This window comes from Bos grunniens, chromosome 5 (genome assembly GCF_055505025.1).
Source record: "Bos grunniens cultivar Pamir isolate PY7600 chromosome 5, Bosgru_T2T1.0, whole genome shotgun sequence".
NCBI lineage: Eukaryota > Metazoa > Chordata > Mammalia > Artiodactyla > Bovidae > Bos > Bos grunniens.
In genome coordinates, this window is record NC_141169.1 from 100058155 (window position 1) to 100076500 (window position 18346).

General features: G+C 37.3%; 1 protein-coding gene across 2 annotated transcripts in view; it reads left to right on the forward strand.

Moving 5' to 3' along the window:
* Positions 1 to 18346, forward strand: part of LOC147372710 (C-type lectin domain family 7 member A-like) — a 55428-nt gene that overhangs the window by 21865 nt on the left and 15217 nt on the right. Inside the window, exons 1-3 of one of the 2 annotated variants that reach the window (XM_086404120.1) lie at positions 9454 to 9688; positions 10916 to 11008; positions 15938 to 16051. In XM_086404120.1, the coding sequence (XP_086260246.1) occupies positions 9628 to 9688; positions 10916 to 11008; positions 15938 to 16051 (268 nt within the window). In that variant the 5' untranslated portion in view covers positions 9454 to 9627. Of the gene's footprint in view, positions 1 to 9453; positions 9689 to 10915; positions 11009 to 15937; positions 16052 to 18346 lie in introns of those variants that run through there. The other variant, XM_086404119.1, reaches the window with a different exon arrangement.

An 18346-nucleotide genomic window follows, 5' to 3' on the forward strand; every position in this document is an offset into this window, starting at 1 on the left:
AGATCCAACCAGTCCATCCTAAAGGAGATCAGTCCTGGGTGTTCATTGGAAGGACTGATGTTGAAGCTGAAACTCCAATACTTTGGCCACCTGATGCAAAGAGCTGACTCATTGGAAAAGACCCTGATGCTGGGAAAGATTGAGGGCAGGAGGAGAAGGGGAGGACAGAGGATGAGATGGTTGGATGGCGTCATCGACTCAATGGACATGGGTTTGGGTGGTCTCCAGTAGTTGGTGATGGACAGGAGGCCTGGCGTGCTGTGGTTCATGGGGTCGCAAAGAGTCGGACACAACTGAGTGACTGAACTGAACTGAACTGAAAAGAAAGGAAACCACAATTGCTCCCACCACAAGCCTTGCACCGTCACAAACAGCAGATTCTACTGCTCAAGGTGGAGCAGGCAACTCTTTCATCACTGGTCCTAGACAAAAAGGTGATACTGCCAAGGAAAGACTAGAATAAAATTATCTTTAATCCTGAGATAAAAGCAAGGAACTCTCTGGGGCCAAGAGAGGGAAATTCTTTCCTGACTAAGACCCCGACACATACAAGAAAGAGCTTGGCTACTGAGGAGGAGAGGCAGGAATGCTGAGAAAGCCACACTCCTAAGGCTAAGGCAGACAGTATCTGTCTGAGACTGAGATTAGATCAAGAGAACTTCGAATTTCTACTGTCTCCCACACTGTCATACTTGATGTTACAAGCTATAGAAGCTTACCACTGAGGGAGGGCAAGAGTTTGGAAAGAGACTCCCTTCAGATCTGCTGAAATTGTAGACTTGAATCAAAAACAGTCAGAACACATGTACACTTATGGCTGATTCATGTCAGTGTATGGCAAAACCCACTACAATATTGTAATTAGCCTCCAATTAAAATAAATAAATTAAAAAAAAAACTAAAAAAAAAAAACACTCAGAAAAAACCTTCAGTTACCAAGACGGCACAGTAAGCATTAGGTTGCAGCACCATATTGCTGAAAATTTGAAGTCTGTATGTAACAAAGACAACCTCAGAAACAATGAACTATAAACCAGCCCAAGGTCCCACACTATTAGTCTTACAGAAGAAGAGGTAACTTTTTTCTAGCCAAACATACAATGTTTGCCATTCAGTAAAAATTATTTGACACACATGTGCAAAAAAGGGAGACAATGACCCATTGCCAAAAGTTAAAATGGTGTGCTGGTGGTTTAGTTGGGAAGTCATGTCTGACTCTTGTGACACCGTGTAGTCTGCCAGGCTCCTCTGTCCATGGGATTTTCCAGGCAAGAATACTGGAGTGGGTTGCCATTTCTTCTCCAGGGGATCTTCCCAATCCAGGAATCCATCTCTGTTCTCCTACACTGCAGGCAGGTTCTTTACTGACTGAGCTGCAAGGGAAGCACACAGCTGAAATAAACTCAGGTATGTTCAAGACGTTGGAATTAGCATCATAAAACTTTTTGAGAATAACTTTTAACTTGTCAAAATACTAGTGGAAACTTAGGAAAACATACATGAGAATATGGGGAAATTTTATCTGAGAGATTAAGATTATATAAGAAAAGAGTCAAATGGAAATATCAGATAGGAAAAAAAAAAAAAGAAATAAATCATTCCTTCCGTGGGCTTGTCAGAAAACTGGACACATTAGAGAGAGAGGAAAAAGATCCTAGTAAAACTGAAGATAGATCAACAGAAATATCCCAAGTGAGTCACAAAGAATAAAAAAAGAGTGAAATTTGACAGATCATCCAAGAGCTTTGAGACGGTAAGAATCATAGATTTCCCATCTGAAAGTATGCAGACTGGAAGGTGATAAAGTGACATTCTTTGTAGCACTGAAAGAAAATTTCATAAAGACACATATCACATAATGTTGAAGGAATCAGCATAATAAGATGCCTAAAAATTCAAAGTGCATATATACCCAATAAAAGAATTTGAAAATACATAAAATAAAAACTGATATAATTGAAAGGGGAAATAGACAAATCCTCGATTTCATTTGGACATTTTGACATACTGCTATCAGCAATTATTCAGGATATTTAGGCAAAAAAAAAAAACCAAAAACGCAGTAAGGATTTAGAAAATCTGAAAGAGCACTTTGCAACCAAACTGCATATCAGATGTATATAGAGCCCTCTACTCAACAATAGAAAAAGCATATTTTTTTAATGTGCACATGGAGCATGGAACATTCACCAGCATTCACCACAAAAAAAAAAAATTTAAGAAAAAAAGTTATAGACCCATATCTTTCCTGGATAGATCAAAATTTCTTAACAAAATATTAGCACATCCAATTCAGCAATATAAAAATTACTAACACATCATGACCTAGTGGGATTTGTCCCAGGAATTCAATTTTGTTTCAACATTTGAAAACCAATTAATGTAATTCTCTATTTCAACACAGTATAAAAGAATAACCATGTTGCTGTTATTTAGTTGCTAAGCTGTGTCCAACTCTTTTGGATCCCATGGACTGTAGCATACCAGGCTCCATGGGCTTCTCCAGGTAAGAATACAGGAGTGGGTTGCCATTTCCTTCTCAGGGTATCTTCCCAACCCGGGGCTCAAACCCTTTACTTCTGCATTGCAGGTGGATTCTTTATTGCTGAGCCACCAGGGAAGCCCATACACAGAAAAATACACGAGAAAATCCAACTTTTATTCTTGATAAAAGGTCTTAGAAAGTTGTGAACAAAAGATAGCCTGCTAGCAAGCACACCTAAAGAAAAAAAAACAAAAACAAAACAAAACTGCATCTCACATCATAATTGAAGGTGAAAGACTGAATGCTTTACTCCTAAGATTGAAAACAAAGCCAGGATATACACTCTCCATACCTTTTTTAAATGTTGTATTGACTCCAGACCATGTAGTTGATCAAGAATAAGAAATACAATGCATAGACTAGAAAAAATGAAAGACAAATTTATTCGCCGAGGTTCTAATTGTACATAGTTTACTCAAAGAATCTACAAAAGAGATATGACAACTAATCAGTAATTGTATGAAATTTACAGGATATATAGTCCATGTATAATTGCATTTCTATATGAGCGTGGTAGGCAGCCTCTAAAGTGGCCTTTCGTGATTCCTGTCTTCTATTTTTGCCCTTCTGTAACTACACAGGTGTTGATTTGTGGTTCTCTTCTAAGTCTGCTGTTGCTGCTGCTGTTTCCTACATTGGTAGGCAGATTCTTTAGCATTGAGCCACCTGGGACTCAGACAGAGATTCACTCAGTCATGTCCGACTTTTTCTGACCCCATAGACTGTAGCCTACTAGGCTCCTCTGTCCATGGGATTCTCCAGGAAAGAATACTGGAGTGGGTTGCCATGCCCTTCTTCAAGGGATCTTCCCAATCCAGGGATCAAACCCGGGTCTCCCATGCAGATTCTTTACAGTCTGAGCCACCAGGGAAGCCTCACCTAGGAAACATGGTAAAAATAACAATATATCACTTCTTTGGTTAGACTTCCATATATTTTTAAATATGTGTCCATTTCTCTTTAGAGAAATTTATTTTTTCCTTTTAAGGAGAGAAGAACATGTATGCCTGCTGCTTAGGTGAAGCACCAGTCTCCATATCTCAGGCTAGCAGTTTGATCACAGAGTTCAGACATCTCCAGCCACATGATATGGTAAATACATGCTGGTGGGATCCTGAAGAACAAAGCTTGAATGGTAAAAGTCAGCTAGTTCATCTTCAGTTAAACAATTTAGCCTGTTTTCTATTCTGCTTGCTCAGCTAAGAAGTGTTTGCTTCTTTTTTAATTGGAGTATAGCTGCTTTACACTTCTGTGTCAATTTTTTTCTGTACAGCAAAATGAGTCATCCATATGTGTACATATCCTCTCTATTTTTTGGGTTTCATTTACAATCACCACAGTGCACTGAGTAGAGTTTTCTGTGCTAAACATTAGATTCTCATTAGTTTTCTATTTTGTACATAATATCAATAGTGTATATATGTCAATCCCAATCTCCCAATTCATTCTCCCTCCCCCTTTCTCTGCCTCAGTATCCATACGTTTGTTCTCTTCTTCTGTGTCTCTATTTCTGCTTTACAAATAAATTTATCAGTACCATTTTCGAGATTCCACATATATGCCTTAGTAGATGGTATTTGTTTTTCTCTTTCTGACTTACTGCACTCTGTGTGATAGTCTCTAGGTCCATTCAGATAAGATCAGTCGCTCAGTCGTGTCCAACTCTTTGCAACCCCATGAATCGTAGAACGCCAGGCCTCCCTGTCCATCACCAACTCCTGGAGTTCACTGAGACTCACGTCCATCGAGTCAGTGATGCCATCCAGCCATCTCATCCTCTGTCATCCCCTTCTCCTCCTGCACCCAATCCCTCCCAGCATCAGAGTCTTTTCCAATGAGTCAACTCTTCGCATGAGGTGGCCAAAGTACTGGAGTTTCAGCTTTAGCATCATTCCTTCCAAAGAAATCCCAGGGCTGATCTCCTTCAGAATGGACTGGTTGGATCTCCTTGCAGTCCAAGGGACTCTCAAGAGTCTTCTCCAACACCACAGTTCAAAAGCATCAATTCTTCGGCACTCAGCCTTCTTCACAGTCCAACTCTCACATCCATACATGACCACAGGAAAAACCATAGCCTGGACTAGACGGACCTTTGTTGGCAAAGTTATGTCTCTGCTTTTGAATATGCTATCTAGGTTGGTCATAACTTTCCTTCCAAGGAGTAAGCGTCTTTTAATTTCATGGCTGTAGTCACCATCTGTAGTGATTTTGGAGCCCAGAAAAATAAAGTCTGACACTGTTTCCACTGTTTCCCCATCTATTTCCCATGAAGTAGTGGGACCGGATGCCATGATCTTCATTTTCTGAATGTTGAGCTTTAAGCCAACTTTTTCACTCTCCACTTTCACTTTCATCAAAAGGCTTTTGAGTTCCTCTTCACTTTCTGCCATAAGGGTGGTGTCATCTGCATATCTGAGGTTATTGATATTTCTCCCAGCAATCTTGATTCCAGCTTGTGTTTCTTCCAGTCCAGCGTTTCTCATGATGTACTCTGCGTATAAGTTAAATAAACAGGGTGACAATATACATGTCATTCCTTTCTATGGCTGAGTAATATTCCATTATATATATACGTACACCATGTCCTCTGCATCCATTCCTCTGTTGATGGACATTTAGTTTTTTTTTTCCTATGTCCTGGCTATTGAAAGTAGTGCTGCAATAGGCTTCCATCTTGGGTGCTCTCTCTCTCACTCACTCACTTTGAGTTGTGAGCTGCCCAGTGGAGAGGCTCATCTGACAAGCAACTGATGGTATGTTTATATGAATCTCAATTAACAATGGTTAAGTGATTTGAATAGATACTTCACCAAAGAAGATATACAGATGACAAAAAGATGGTTAAAAAAATGATTGATTGTTAGTAAATGCAAATTAAAGCCACAACAAGGTACATGCACCTATCATAATGGCTAAAATTTACAATATGAACAATGCCAAGTGCTGGTGAAGGTGTGAGATATCTGAAAATCCTTATACAGATGTGAAATGGTACAGCCACTTTAGAAAACAATTAGGAATTTCTAATGAAGCTAAATATACACTTACCATATGACCCAGAAATGAATACCTAGGTATTCACACTAGGGGCTTCCCAGGTGGCTCAGTGGTAAAGAATCTACCTGCCTATGCAGGAGATGTGGGTTTGATCCCCTGGTTGGGAAGATGCCCTGGAGAAGGAAATGGCAACCTCCTCCAGTATTCTTGCCTGGGAAATCCCATGGACAGAGGAGCCTGGTGGGTCAGACACAACTGAGTGACTAAACAACAACAAATTCACACTGGAGAAATGAAAACAGACATCCACACAAAGCCCTATAACATTAATGTTATGACTTTATCATTATCACCAGAAACAGCCCATATGTTCCCCACCTTGTGAAGAAATGACAATAGAAAAACTGTTGAATGAATAACAGTTTATACAATGGAATACTCTCAGCCATAAGAAGGAATGAAATACTGATGTATACAACAATATTCATAAATCTCAATAGCACTTTGAAAAGAGAAAGAAGTCATAATAAAAAACCTAAACATCATTATGAATTCACTCATATTGCAGAATCAGATTAGTAGTTGTCAGGGACAAGGCTGATGTGAGGGGATTGTTTACAAAGGGGCATGAGGCAACTTTTTGGGAGATAGAAATGTTCTCTATCTCTGTTATGCATGTGGGTACAAGCTACATATGTGTTAAAACTCATCAAATTATACTCTTGAAAGGATTACAATTACTGCATGTAAATTTTAAATGAATATGATATTTTATTTAGGGAGATGCTTGAAACTTTATATTAAAACCTTTATGAAATTCCTAGGTTTAACTTTGATCTCAAATAAATAAAAATCTAAGTTGATAAGAGACCCTATTTTGGTAGAAAGAGTCCAAGATTATTTGTCTATTAGATAATGCCACACACATGTATTCAGTGTTTATAATGTGCATTATCCTTTGAATTGCAAGAATATATTAATGAGAAAGTCAGGTAAGACTCACACCTCTTTGGTGATATAATCTAATGAGACTATTTAGCAAGAACTCTAATGCATACTTTTAAAAAATATTTTTAGCCACAGTGTGCAGTATATGGGATCTTAGTTCCCCAACCAAGCACTGAACTCACACACCCTGAACTGCAAGTGTGAGGTCTTAACCACTGGACTACCAAGGAAGTCCCCTGTATTCTATTTTTATTATGGGAAATATTTGGAGGAATGGGAAAATGTAAAAAGATTATAACCTAGCTTTGTTGTTGTTCAGTTGCTCAGTCGTGTCTGATTCTTTGCAACCCTGTGAACTGTAGCCCGTCGGGCCTCCCCGTCCATCTCCATCTCCTGGAGCTTGCTCAAGCTCATGTCCATTGCGTTGGTGATGCCATCCAACCATCTCATCCTCTGTCACTCTGTTCTCCTTTTGCCCTCAGTCTTTCCCAGCATCAGGATCTTTTCAAATGAGTTGGCTCTTCCCATCAGGTGGCCAAAGTATCAGAGCTTCCGCTTCAGCATCAGTCCTTTCAATGAATATTCAGGGTTGATTTCCTTTAGGACTGACTGGTTTGATCTCCTTGCAGTCCAAGGAACTCTCAAGAATCTTCTCCAACATCACAGTTCAAAAGCATCAATTCTTCAGTGCTCAGACTTCTTTATGGTCCAGCTGTTACATCCATACATGACTACTGTATGGATGTAAAACCATAGCTTTGACTAGATGGACTTTGTCAGCAAAGTAATGTCTCTGCTTTTTAATATGCTATCTAGGTTGGTCATAGCTTTTCTTTCAAGGAGCAAACATCTTAATTTCATGGCTGCACTCACCACCTACAGTGATTTTGGAGCCCAAGAAGATAGTCTGTCACTATTTCCATTGTTTCCCCATCTATTTGCCATGATGTGATGGGACCAGATGCCATGATCTTAGTTTTTTAAATGTTGAGTTTTAAAGCCAACTTTTTCACTCTCCTCTTTCACCTTCATTAAGAGGTTCTTTAGTTCCTCTTTTCTTCCTGCCATAAGGGTGGTGTCATCTGCATGTCTGAGGTTATTGATATTTTTCCCAGCAGTCTTAATTCCAGCTTGTGTTTCATCCAGCCCAACATTTTGCAGGATGTTCTCTAATACAAGTTAAATAAACAGGGTGACAATATACAGCCTTGATGTACTCCTCTCTCAATTTGGAACCAGTCTTTTGTTCCATATCTTGTTCTAACTGTTGCTTCTTGACCTGCATATAGGTTTTTCAAGAAGCAGGTGAGGTGGTCTGACACTCCCATCTCTAAGAATTTTCCAGTTTGTTGTGATCCACACAGTCAAAAGCTTTAGCATAGTCAATAAAGCAAGTAGATGTTTTCCTGGAATTCTCTTGCTCTTTCTCTGATTCAGCAGATGTCAGCAATTTGATCTCTAGTTTCTCTGACTTTTCTAAATCCAGCTTGAACATCTGGAAATTCTCTGTTCACATACTGTTGAAGCCTAGGTTGGAGAATTTTGAGCATTACTTTGCTTATATGTGAAATGAATGCAATTGTGCGGTAATTTGAACATTCTTCAGCATTGCCATTCTTTGGGATTGGAATGAAAACTGACTTTTCCAATTTGATGATATATTGAGTTTAGCACTTTACAGCAGCGTCTTTTAGGAATCAACAAAAGCTTTCTTAAGTAAGCCATTTAATTTTTTCATCTGAAACGTGACAGATACATAACATTTAGCCCACTATAATTTGGAAAGACAGAAGGTGAGAGTGATAGAACTGGGCACACAGGACAAGGGATTGGCTTAAGTCAAATGGTGGCTTCAGTCAAGTGAATTCATTAGAGTATAAAATTAGAGAATAAAAGGAGAGGATAGCTACAGTTGTAGGAAGGTGCCTAAAAAATAACTTAAGAAATAAGTTATTTCTTAACTCACATATTTGAAATGCCTTAAACTATTCATATGTATTTTTAGCTCTTTCTCCATAATTTTGATTTATCTCTTTGTTGTTCAGTCGCTAAGTACTCTCTGACTCCTTTGAGACTCCATGGACTGTAGCCTGCCAGGCTCCTCTGTCCATGGGATTTCCCAGGAAAGAATACTGGGGTGGGTTGCTATTTCCTTCTCCAGGGGGATCTTCCCAACCGAAGTGTCGGACTCATGTCTCCTGCCTTGGCAGGTGGGTTCTTAACCCCTGACCCATCAGGGAAGCCCAATTCATATATATTTTATCTCTTTTCCATAGTTTATCATTTGTTTATGAATATCAAATAATTTCATTAACAAAATGGTAAGCACACAGAAGTTTCTCTAAATGTATTTATTCAGTTGTTGATATTGTGAATAATAAGACATGCTTTCTATTCTCATGGAGTTAACAACCTATTATATATTTAGACTCATGATCTCCCGTAGTATCTTTTAGAACTTTATTGAAGTGTTTCCTTCTCAAGTGAGGTCTTCCATTATTATCCCCAAACTATCACCTCTTTTCCAATATGTTTTTCTTAGTTTTTAAAAATCACAATTTAGTATAGTATGCACTTGACTTACTGGTTTACTGTCCTCCACCTCACTATATTATAAACCCCATGAGCCAAGAGGTAATTTACTTGCTATATTTGTTGACTGCTCTATCTTCAGCATTTAGAACATAGCCTGGCATAAAATTACGTGATCAGTAAAATGCACATAAAATGAGTTAACTAATGAATGTGCTGCTTTCGTGGAAAAACACAAATAATTTTAAGATCTTCTGTACAAATTATACCTTTTAAGTTAGAGATCCCTTAAAAGATGCATCCAAACCTTAAAATAAAATTGGCCAGAATTCTGGAAAAAAAAAAAAAGTCAAATTTTCTACCTTCTGATGTATCTATTATCATAGCTCAGCAATAGTGGGTCTCAGATGCAAATGTGCTAGTTGAACACAGGACCTTATTATCTGATGTTGAGCAGACTTTAAATATCCTCATCCTTTAACTCTTGTGTGAAGGAAGAAGCATGAATGTGACTCTAAGGGGAGGCTTCCTGTGTGGGACGCATCACAGAGCAGTTAGACTCTTCTTACTCTGCTCATATTGTCACTTTGCTAACTTTTTGGTTCATGAGACAGACTCCTTGCCAGAACTTGGAATACCAAACCATGAGGCATAAACCACACAGAGGTGAGATGATCTCAGGATAACTGGCCATAAGTACAATTTAATAATTTAGCCTATGCTCTTGGGAATTAAGCTTCATTGCATGTTTTGTAGTAGATATAGTTTTCTGTAAAGTATACATCTTGAACAATACATTGATGATAATGGGAGGATATTTGAGTTTTCTTTTTCTTTTGTCGTTTAATGAAATTTGGTCTACGAGGTACACAGATACATACACAAACACAAGCAAGAGACAAATGGTGCCTAGGAAACTTTTGGAATAAGTCTGCATATTCTTATCATTAAATTTTCTACCAGAAACATATTATTACAGTCATGTATAACTATAACTTGTGCACTTAAAATTATTACTTGAATTTTTTTTCCATATGTGTATGTAAAGCTTGTTAGATTTTTCTGTGCCTCTGTTTACACATCTATAATATGGGGATGTATAACTTTGCGGTTTCCATTATACAGAATTGTTGTGAGGATTGAATAAATGAATGCATATAAATACCTGAAATAGTACCTGGGACATAGTGAGTTGTTTGTTATTATTGTTATTATTATTACATTAACCTAAAAATTACAGTCATTGACTATGCCTAAAAATGACATAGTCAATTCCCAGAAATTTAATGAAATGGATGATGCAAAGACTAGAACACATTCGGAGAGCTGGATATCAGATTTCCATACGGAGAATGTTTTAATAATTATTTTTTGAGAAATTCTTTTTCATTGTTATTATTGTTTAGCTCTAAATATATACAGATCAACATGTTTTGGACAGGACATTTGACTTGATTTATAAAAATGTCAGTTCAATGTGATCAACTTTTTGGTTATAAACAATGATAATAAACAGTATAGATGCCTAGATTTAACTTAAAATATGACAACTCAGAAGATACTATTATTGCCTTAATTTCTTAGCAATATGCCCAGCTTTCTTTTTTCAACACCTTTATTTAATTGGTAAATTGAAGTTGCAGAATGTTACATTTATAAAGAAACATTAAAAATGTTTATTTTTAGTACACATATAGCAGTAAGTACTTAGTAAATTCTTGTCCATAAAGCATGACATTATATGGTTATTAATTGTTATAGTCTTTAATTAAGATATCATTTTAGAATTATTGATACCTTTAAAAATAGTTATTAACCTTCATTTCAGTTATAATACAAACTGTTATTTTATCCAATTATTATGATGAGAATGGATTTTGTTCCACTTCCCAGAAAACAATGGCGAGAAGATTGACTATACGACGCTCCCACTTGTTGCTCCTGATCGGCGGACAGGTGAGAGACCTGAAATATCTCAAAAAGAAGGTAAATATTTACATATATACTTAGACTTCATAAGATCTTTACTTTGGAGTTTCTGTTTACAGAAACTGTCAGGTGTGTGTGTGTGTGTATGTGTATTCTTATTATTTAAATGGAAAAGTCTTATTATCCTCCAAAATTTAATTCTGGAGGATATGAAGAGAGGAAAGTTAAGTGTGAAATTGATAGTGTTAGAATTAATCAACAGAGAAGGCAATGGCGCGCCACTCCAGTACTCTTGCTTGGAAAATCCCATGGACAGAGGAGCCTGGTGGGCTGCAGTCCATGAGGTTGCTAGGAGTCGGACACGACTGAGCAACTTCACTTTCACTTTTCACTTTCATGCATTGGAGAAGGAAATGGCAACCCACTCCAGTATTCTTGCCTGGAGAATCCCAGGGACAGAGGAGCCTAGTGGGCTGCTGTCTATGGGGTCTCACAGAGTCGGACACGACTGAAGCGACTTAGGGGCAGCAGCAGCAGCAGAATTAATCAATATCTATTTTGAAGCCTGTCTTCCTCAGACTCATTTTTATTTGATTCATATTTTAATTAATCACATGCCCATTTCAAAAAAAGACTCCACAAGACCAGTTTTACTAATATATCATCAATACTTGGAATAGGGTCTGGTATATAATATATGCTCAACAAATATTTTTCAAATGAATTTTCATTCATTAATATAATCATTAATTTCTTCATTCAATGAATTTTTTTTGCATGGAATCATGTGTTAAGCATTATGATAGGTATTCATGCTGCATAGATGAAAGAGAGAAATTATGCCTTCAAGGATCTTACTTTGCAGCAAGAGAAATGGCAACTATACAGTTTTGAACAAATGCTATATAAGAATATAAATGAGATGATGAGAGATCAAAGAAGGATACCATTTTGAGTTGGGTTAAGAATAAAAGTGGATTAAATAGAAAAGACTCCTTGATTGGGGTAAGTCTGATGGAGAAGGAAGTGGAGGAACGTTCCAGGTGAAGATAAGGCATAGACATGTGTGGGGTGATGGAACAGTAACCAGCAGGATTTAGATGGACTGAGGAGACTGAAGGCAGGTAGGCCAACCTCTTGCAAGGGATCTGGGAAAGAAATCAGTGTTCAGAATACAGCTGTGGCACTAGGGATGGGAATGGAAGAACTTAGCAGAGAGACTTAAGGAGGTAGAATCATCAGGTTTCTTAAATTGTAGGATGAAGGGAGTAAAAAGACACAGAAATCAAGATGATTTCTAGGCTTTTGACATGGGATACTTGGTCAATTATGGTGCCATTCAACAGGATATGAAAGGCAGCTGGAGGGGCCCCAAGGTGAGGAGGATAGCTTTGGACAAAATGTTTTCAATACTTGTGAAGAATGGGTGAGCCTGCAGATTAGAAAACTGATAGTATTTGAGTATATAAATTTAGAAGTCATGAAAGAGTCTGACACGACTGAGTCACACACACACACACACACACACACATTTGATGTAAGATTTCCTCTTCTTGGGCTCTAAAATCACTACAGATGGTGACTGCAGCCATGAAATTAGAAAATGATTGCTTCTTGGCAGGAAATCTATGACAAGCCTAGACAGTGTATTAAAAAGTAAAGACATTGCTGACAAAGGTTCATACAGTGAAGGCTATAGACTTTCCAATAGTCATGTATGGATGTGAGAATTGGACCATAAAGAAGGTTGAGTGCCAAAGAACTGATTGTTTCAAACTGTGGTGTTTGAAGAAGACTCTTGAGAATCCTTTGGACAGCAAGGAGATCAAACCAGTCAATCCTTAAAGAAATCAGTCCTGAATATTCTTTGGAAGGACTGATGCCAAAGCTGAAACTCCAATACTCTGGCCACCTAATGTGAAGAATTGACTCATTGGAAAAGACCCTGATGCTGGGAAAGATTGAAGGCAAAATGAGAAGAGGGCAACAGAGGATGAGATGGTTGGATGGCATCACTGATTCGATTGATGTGAACTTGAGCAAACTCCGGGAGATGGTGAGGGACAGGGAACTTAGTGTGCTGCAGTCCGTGGGGTTGTGAAGAGCTAGACATGACTTGACAACTAAACAACAAAAGGGATGTAAGTGACAGATGAAACCATGACAGCAGATGACATCATTCATCAGCATAGTGCAGGGAACACTGCTCAATATTCTATAATAACCTAAATGGGGAAAGAATTTGAGAAAGGATAGATACATGTATATGCATAGCTGAATCACTTTGCTGTACATTTGAAACTAACACAATTTTATTAATCAACTACATTCCAATATAAAATAAAAATTAAAAAAGATTATGCAGATGAAAAGAAGGGGCCAAGGACAGATACTAAATACAAATAATTTGAAGATTGCACACACAGGGCTTCCCTGATGGCTCAGCATTGAAGAATCTGCCTTCCAATGGAGGAGACACAGTTTCGATCCTTGATGTGGAAGATTCCACATAGCAATTAAGCCTGTGCATCACAACTACTGAGCCTGTGCTCTCAAGCCCACGAGCCACAACTACTGAAGCCCGTGTACCTAGAGCCCCTGCTCCACGAGAGAAGCCACTGCAACGACAACCCTGTGCATTGCAACTAGAGAATCCTGTTCACCCCTGCTCACTGCAACTAGAGAAAAACCCATGCAGCAATGAAGACCAAACACTGCCAAAAAAAAAAAAAAAAAAATTAAAGAAAAAAAAGATTGCACACACAAACACAAAAATAACTAGGAAGTGACATCAAGAAAACTATGAGTGTTAACGGGAAAGGAAAGGGGGGATATCCTTTTTTCTCTTATCTCAGATGTAGGATTTTCTAGCTTCACAAAATAAATGGTGGATTGTGTTTCACTCTGACTCCATGCTACTTTTGTGTTTTTATTGTTTATAAGAGTTTATGTAATATTAGGATAATCTGTTCTTCTAACTTTTAGGACTTGCTTTTAAAATAGTATGAAGCTATTGCTTTCTTTGTGAGAATATTTTAGACTCATTTTCATTAATGGTTATGGACAGGTATGAGATTCAAAATATTCACAACTAGCATGGCACAAGCTCAACCAACCTGAAGATACAGCAGTCTGTAAACATCTGTTGTATCCTAGTATCTGTTAAACACAAAGAATTTTTCTTCAGGAATAAGTTTTGGTAAATTAAATATTTCATTGAATTTGCTCATTTCATCTAAATTTTCAAATAAATTGTAATGCTTCAGCACTCTGTATCCTTCTTTCCTGAATTATTTCTTACCATTTTCTACCAAATTATAATTTTAAAGAACATTTAATTATTACCCACCTTTCCGTCACACTGCCCCTCCCCCCACGTTGGTAATATTAGTTCCATAAGAATAGGGATTTTTGTCTTTTTTTTTTTACCTGCTTTATTCCTGATGCTTGGAATAGTAGCTGGGCCACATTGTGTGCTCATAAATATTTGCTTAAATGAATAAGGTTTTTATTATCTTTGAATTCTCTTCTATTTTTGGTCTTTTTTCCTTCCATTCATTATATGATTAATTTCTACCTTCTTTCTTTTTATCCATATAGTCAGGAATTTCATTAATCTTTTAAAAGAACCAGTTTTGAATGTGTAGATCCTGTTTTAAACTTTCTATTTAATGAATTTTGCTTATCATTTATTTTCTTTTTTTCTCCTAGTTTCTTAAATTGAACTCATTTACATATACCCTTTATTAACATATACCCTTTATTTTTAAATGCAAATATTTTAATCTTAATTTACCATGTATTTTTCCACTTGGAAACAGATATACGCCCATTTTAGAAAAAACTTACTCTTAATTCCAATATCTGAGGTAAATAACCTTTGTTACTTTGGCATATTTTTCTTTTGCACATTTTTTCCCTTTGCTTGATTAAAAATAGTTCTGTATACAATCTAGAGGGTGGATTTTTTTTTTTTTTTTTTACTTAAAATGTGATCTCAATACAAATTTCTGCAGTATTAACTTTGGACTAGTGTAGAGCTTCTACACTGTATGTATAGTGATATTGTGACTAGAGATCTATACACATAATATAGTCATTTAAAAGTGTCCTTCAATGATGTAACTAAATACATAAATATTTTAAGTTATTTTTAAACGAATGTCATGGTTTCGGGGTCCTTTTACACTTAAAAATTTCAAAGAACTTAACTAAGTACACATTACAACGCTAGAATATTTCCTTTCTGGATGTGGTCAATTGGAGAAATGCCCTGGACTTTGGAGAATGAAACAAGAGGACAGTAAAAAATTAAAAGCAAAACAAAAACAATTAGTTGTGTTTTATTTAAAAGTAAAGGTTAAGTGCTTACTGAGATGTGGAACTGCTGATTATATATTTTTGGAGCAGTACAGTGATATCCCTCTTGACTAGGTCTCAGATATTTTCTGGGCAAAACATAGTTACAGTCATCTTGGAATTCTCATTATAGCTCTTTATTCCTCCTCTATTTAATAGAAACTTACTACAGGCAAGATCCTCAGCACATTATACGTATTAACCCATTAAGTTCTCATAGCTAATCAATGAATTAGAGCCTGTCATTATCTTCATTTAAAAAAAAAAAAAGAAAAAAGACAGAAAGAATTTAAATAACTTGCCTAACCTAAGTCACATAAATAAGTGATAGAACCAGGGTTAAACCTGGAAATCTTGGTTTTGGAACTTATGCTCTAAAATGCATGCTGAGTCTCTTTGTATCTTGACCAGAGATGTTGCCAGATTCTAAAATCTGGGTAAGCAAACCTGAGAGTGGGTGGGGCTGTGGGGGTCAATCTGTGCTCCTGATGGTCTGGGGAACAATGTGTCTTCCTTATACCAACACATCTCACCCTGGTCTCTGTATTTTTTCCTCTGGGATAATGATTATTCCTGCAATTGTCTCAATATGCTAATTAATGCTGAGGACATTTTTATTCTATGAAGCAACACAGAATAACAGGTTAAAAAGGTCTCACAGGAATGCAGAATTTCATTCTCAGCCTGAGATCCAAACAACTCAACAAATACAAAGAATTCCTGAACATGACAGAAAGAAAGGTATGTGCAAGATTTTAAATTTCCATCATGCTCTGAATGTTAGACCATTGAGAATTTTTAATGATCTTTTAGGAAACCATAGAGAACACCAGAATTATTATTGCAGCTAAATTTTAATGTGTCTTCTACTAGAGAAAAATGCTCTTTAATCCTATTTATTCAAACTACGCAGTGTAGAAGTAATTATCTGGATCACCTCATTGGAGATTTTGAGGGCACTGTGGAAGAGAGAATGGCTTATTTCTTGCAGAAAGCTCAGGGTTTTTCTGACTTCCAGGAATCCAACAGATAAGTATTCTAGACTAAACTTGAGAATATTTCTCTTAGAAAAATACCTATTTTCCTTTAAAATAGTACCTCACTTCAAGTTATCATCATAAGAAGTCGGGGGCAAAGCTCAATGCATTTTGTAGTCAGAACTGGGTTTTAACATATTCCATCAATAATTAACAATGTAACTGTCAACTTAAAAAATGCACAATATGAGAGTTTCAAGTTAAGTTTTATTTGAGGCAAATGAGGACAGTAGCCGAGGAGAGAGCACCTCAGATAACTCTGAGAAATTTCTCCAAAGAGACAGGAGGAAGGTCAGTATATATATGATTTTTGTGAAGGGAGAGTATGTGCAATCAGGCACATATTTTCCCAGAAGGTTTCTGCTAATCTTATAAAGATTTTGCTGGTCATGAGGAACAGTCATCACTATGAAGGATTTTAGTGCTTTTCTAGATAGGAGGAGACAGAAGAATTGGGCTTATAAAATCAGCTTCTAAAAATATCTGACTATCTGAAGACCTGTTTTGCCAGATCTCCCTCCCCACCCCCAGCCACCCCAGAGCACAGAGTGCCTCATTTCTGCTCTCCACCCTGAACTCCTTTCAGGGAGTGTTGGAAGTCAGCAGCTGCAGCTGTACCAAATTTAATCCTTATAGAGGTAGATGCCAACAAGTGCCAATTTGTAGCTGATCTAACAGTAGGCCAGTTACCTAATTACCAGTATCTACACCTCTGTTTCCTCATCTGTAAAGTAAGAATGGTAACAGTCTTAGAGTGATTGTTGGGACTAAATGAGATTATAAAAACCATTCAGTTCAGTTCAGTCGCTCAGTTGTGTCCGACTCTTTGCAACCCCATGAATCGCAGCACACCAGGCCTCCCTGTCCATCATCAACTACTGGAGTTTACTCAAACTCACGTCCATCGAGTCAGTGATGCCATCCAACCATCTCATCCTCTGTCCTCCCCTTCTCCTCCTGCCCCCAATCCCTCCCAACATCAGAGTCTTTTCCAATGAGTCAACTCTTCGCATGAGGTGGCCAAAGTACTGGAGTTTCAGCTTTAGCATCAGTCCTTCCAATGAACACCCAGGACTGATCTCCTTTAGAATGGACTGGTTGGATCTCCTTGCAGTCCAAGGGACTCTCAAGAGTCTTCTCCAACACCACAATTCAAAAGCATCAATTCTTTGGCATTCAGCTTTCTTCACAGTCCAACTCTCATATCCATACATGACCACTGGAAAAACCATAGCCTTGACTAGACGGATCTTTGTTGGCAAAGTAATGTCTCTGCTTTTTAATATGCTATCTAGGTTACCACATGATAACCTTTCAATTTTTGAGAGTTACTATTAATTAAATATGCAATTATATGTAAAGAATACTCCAAATAATACTTTCTTCCCCAAACTACACATTTTTCTTGAGGTATGGAAAAGAATAAATTTCTACCAGGACAATTTCCACACAGTCCATTTCTCAATTTGTCCCTGAGTGATTCACTCAACTAATTAAAAATATTTTTCAGTAGTATGTGTCTACTTTGAGTTACTGTGCTAAAGGGAGACCAGTCAGAGGACTTCTGTGATAGTTCAGACTGGATGTGACTGTGACTTGCCTGAGCAAAATGAAAGCAGGACATAAGATCAGGGTGCCTTCAACTTCCTACCTGCTTCTTTCTTCAGAGGGCTTTCTAGGACCTAGAGTGTGCTTTCCATTTCTTTCCTTCTCCATTGCCATAGTCTGGAATTTCTCCTTTAGCCTGTTTTTCTTAAGACTTTTTTTTTTAAGTGTACCATTTTTAAAAAGTCTTTTATTGAATTTGTTACAATATTTCTTCTGTTTTATGTTTTGTTTTTTTGGCTGTGAAGCATGTGGGATCTTAGTTCACTGACTAGGAATCAAACCTGCAGCTCCTGCATTGGAAGGCAAAGTCTTAAACACTGGACCACCAGGGAGTCCTTCCCTTAGCCTCTTTTTTTTTAAATTAATTTATTTTTTATTGCAGGATAATTGC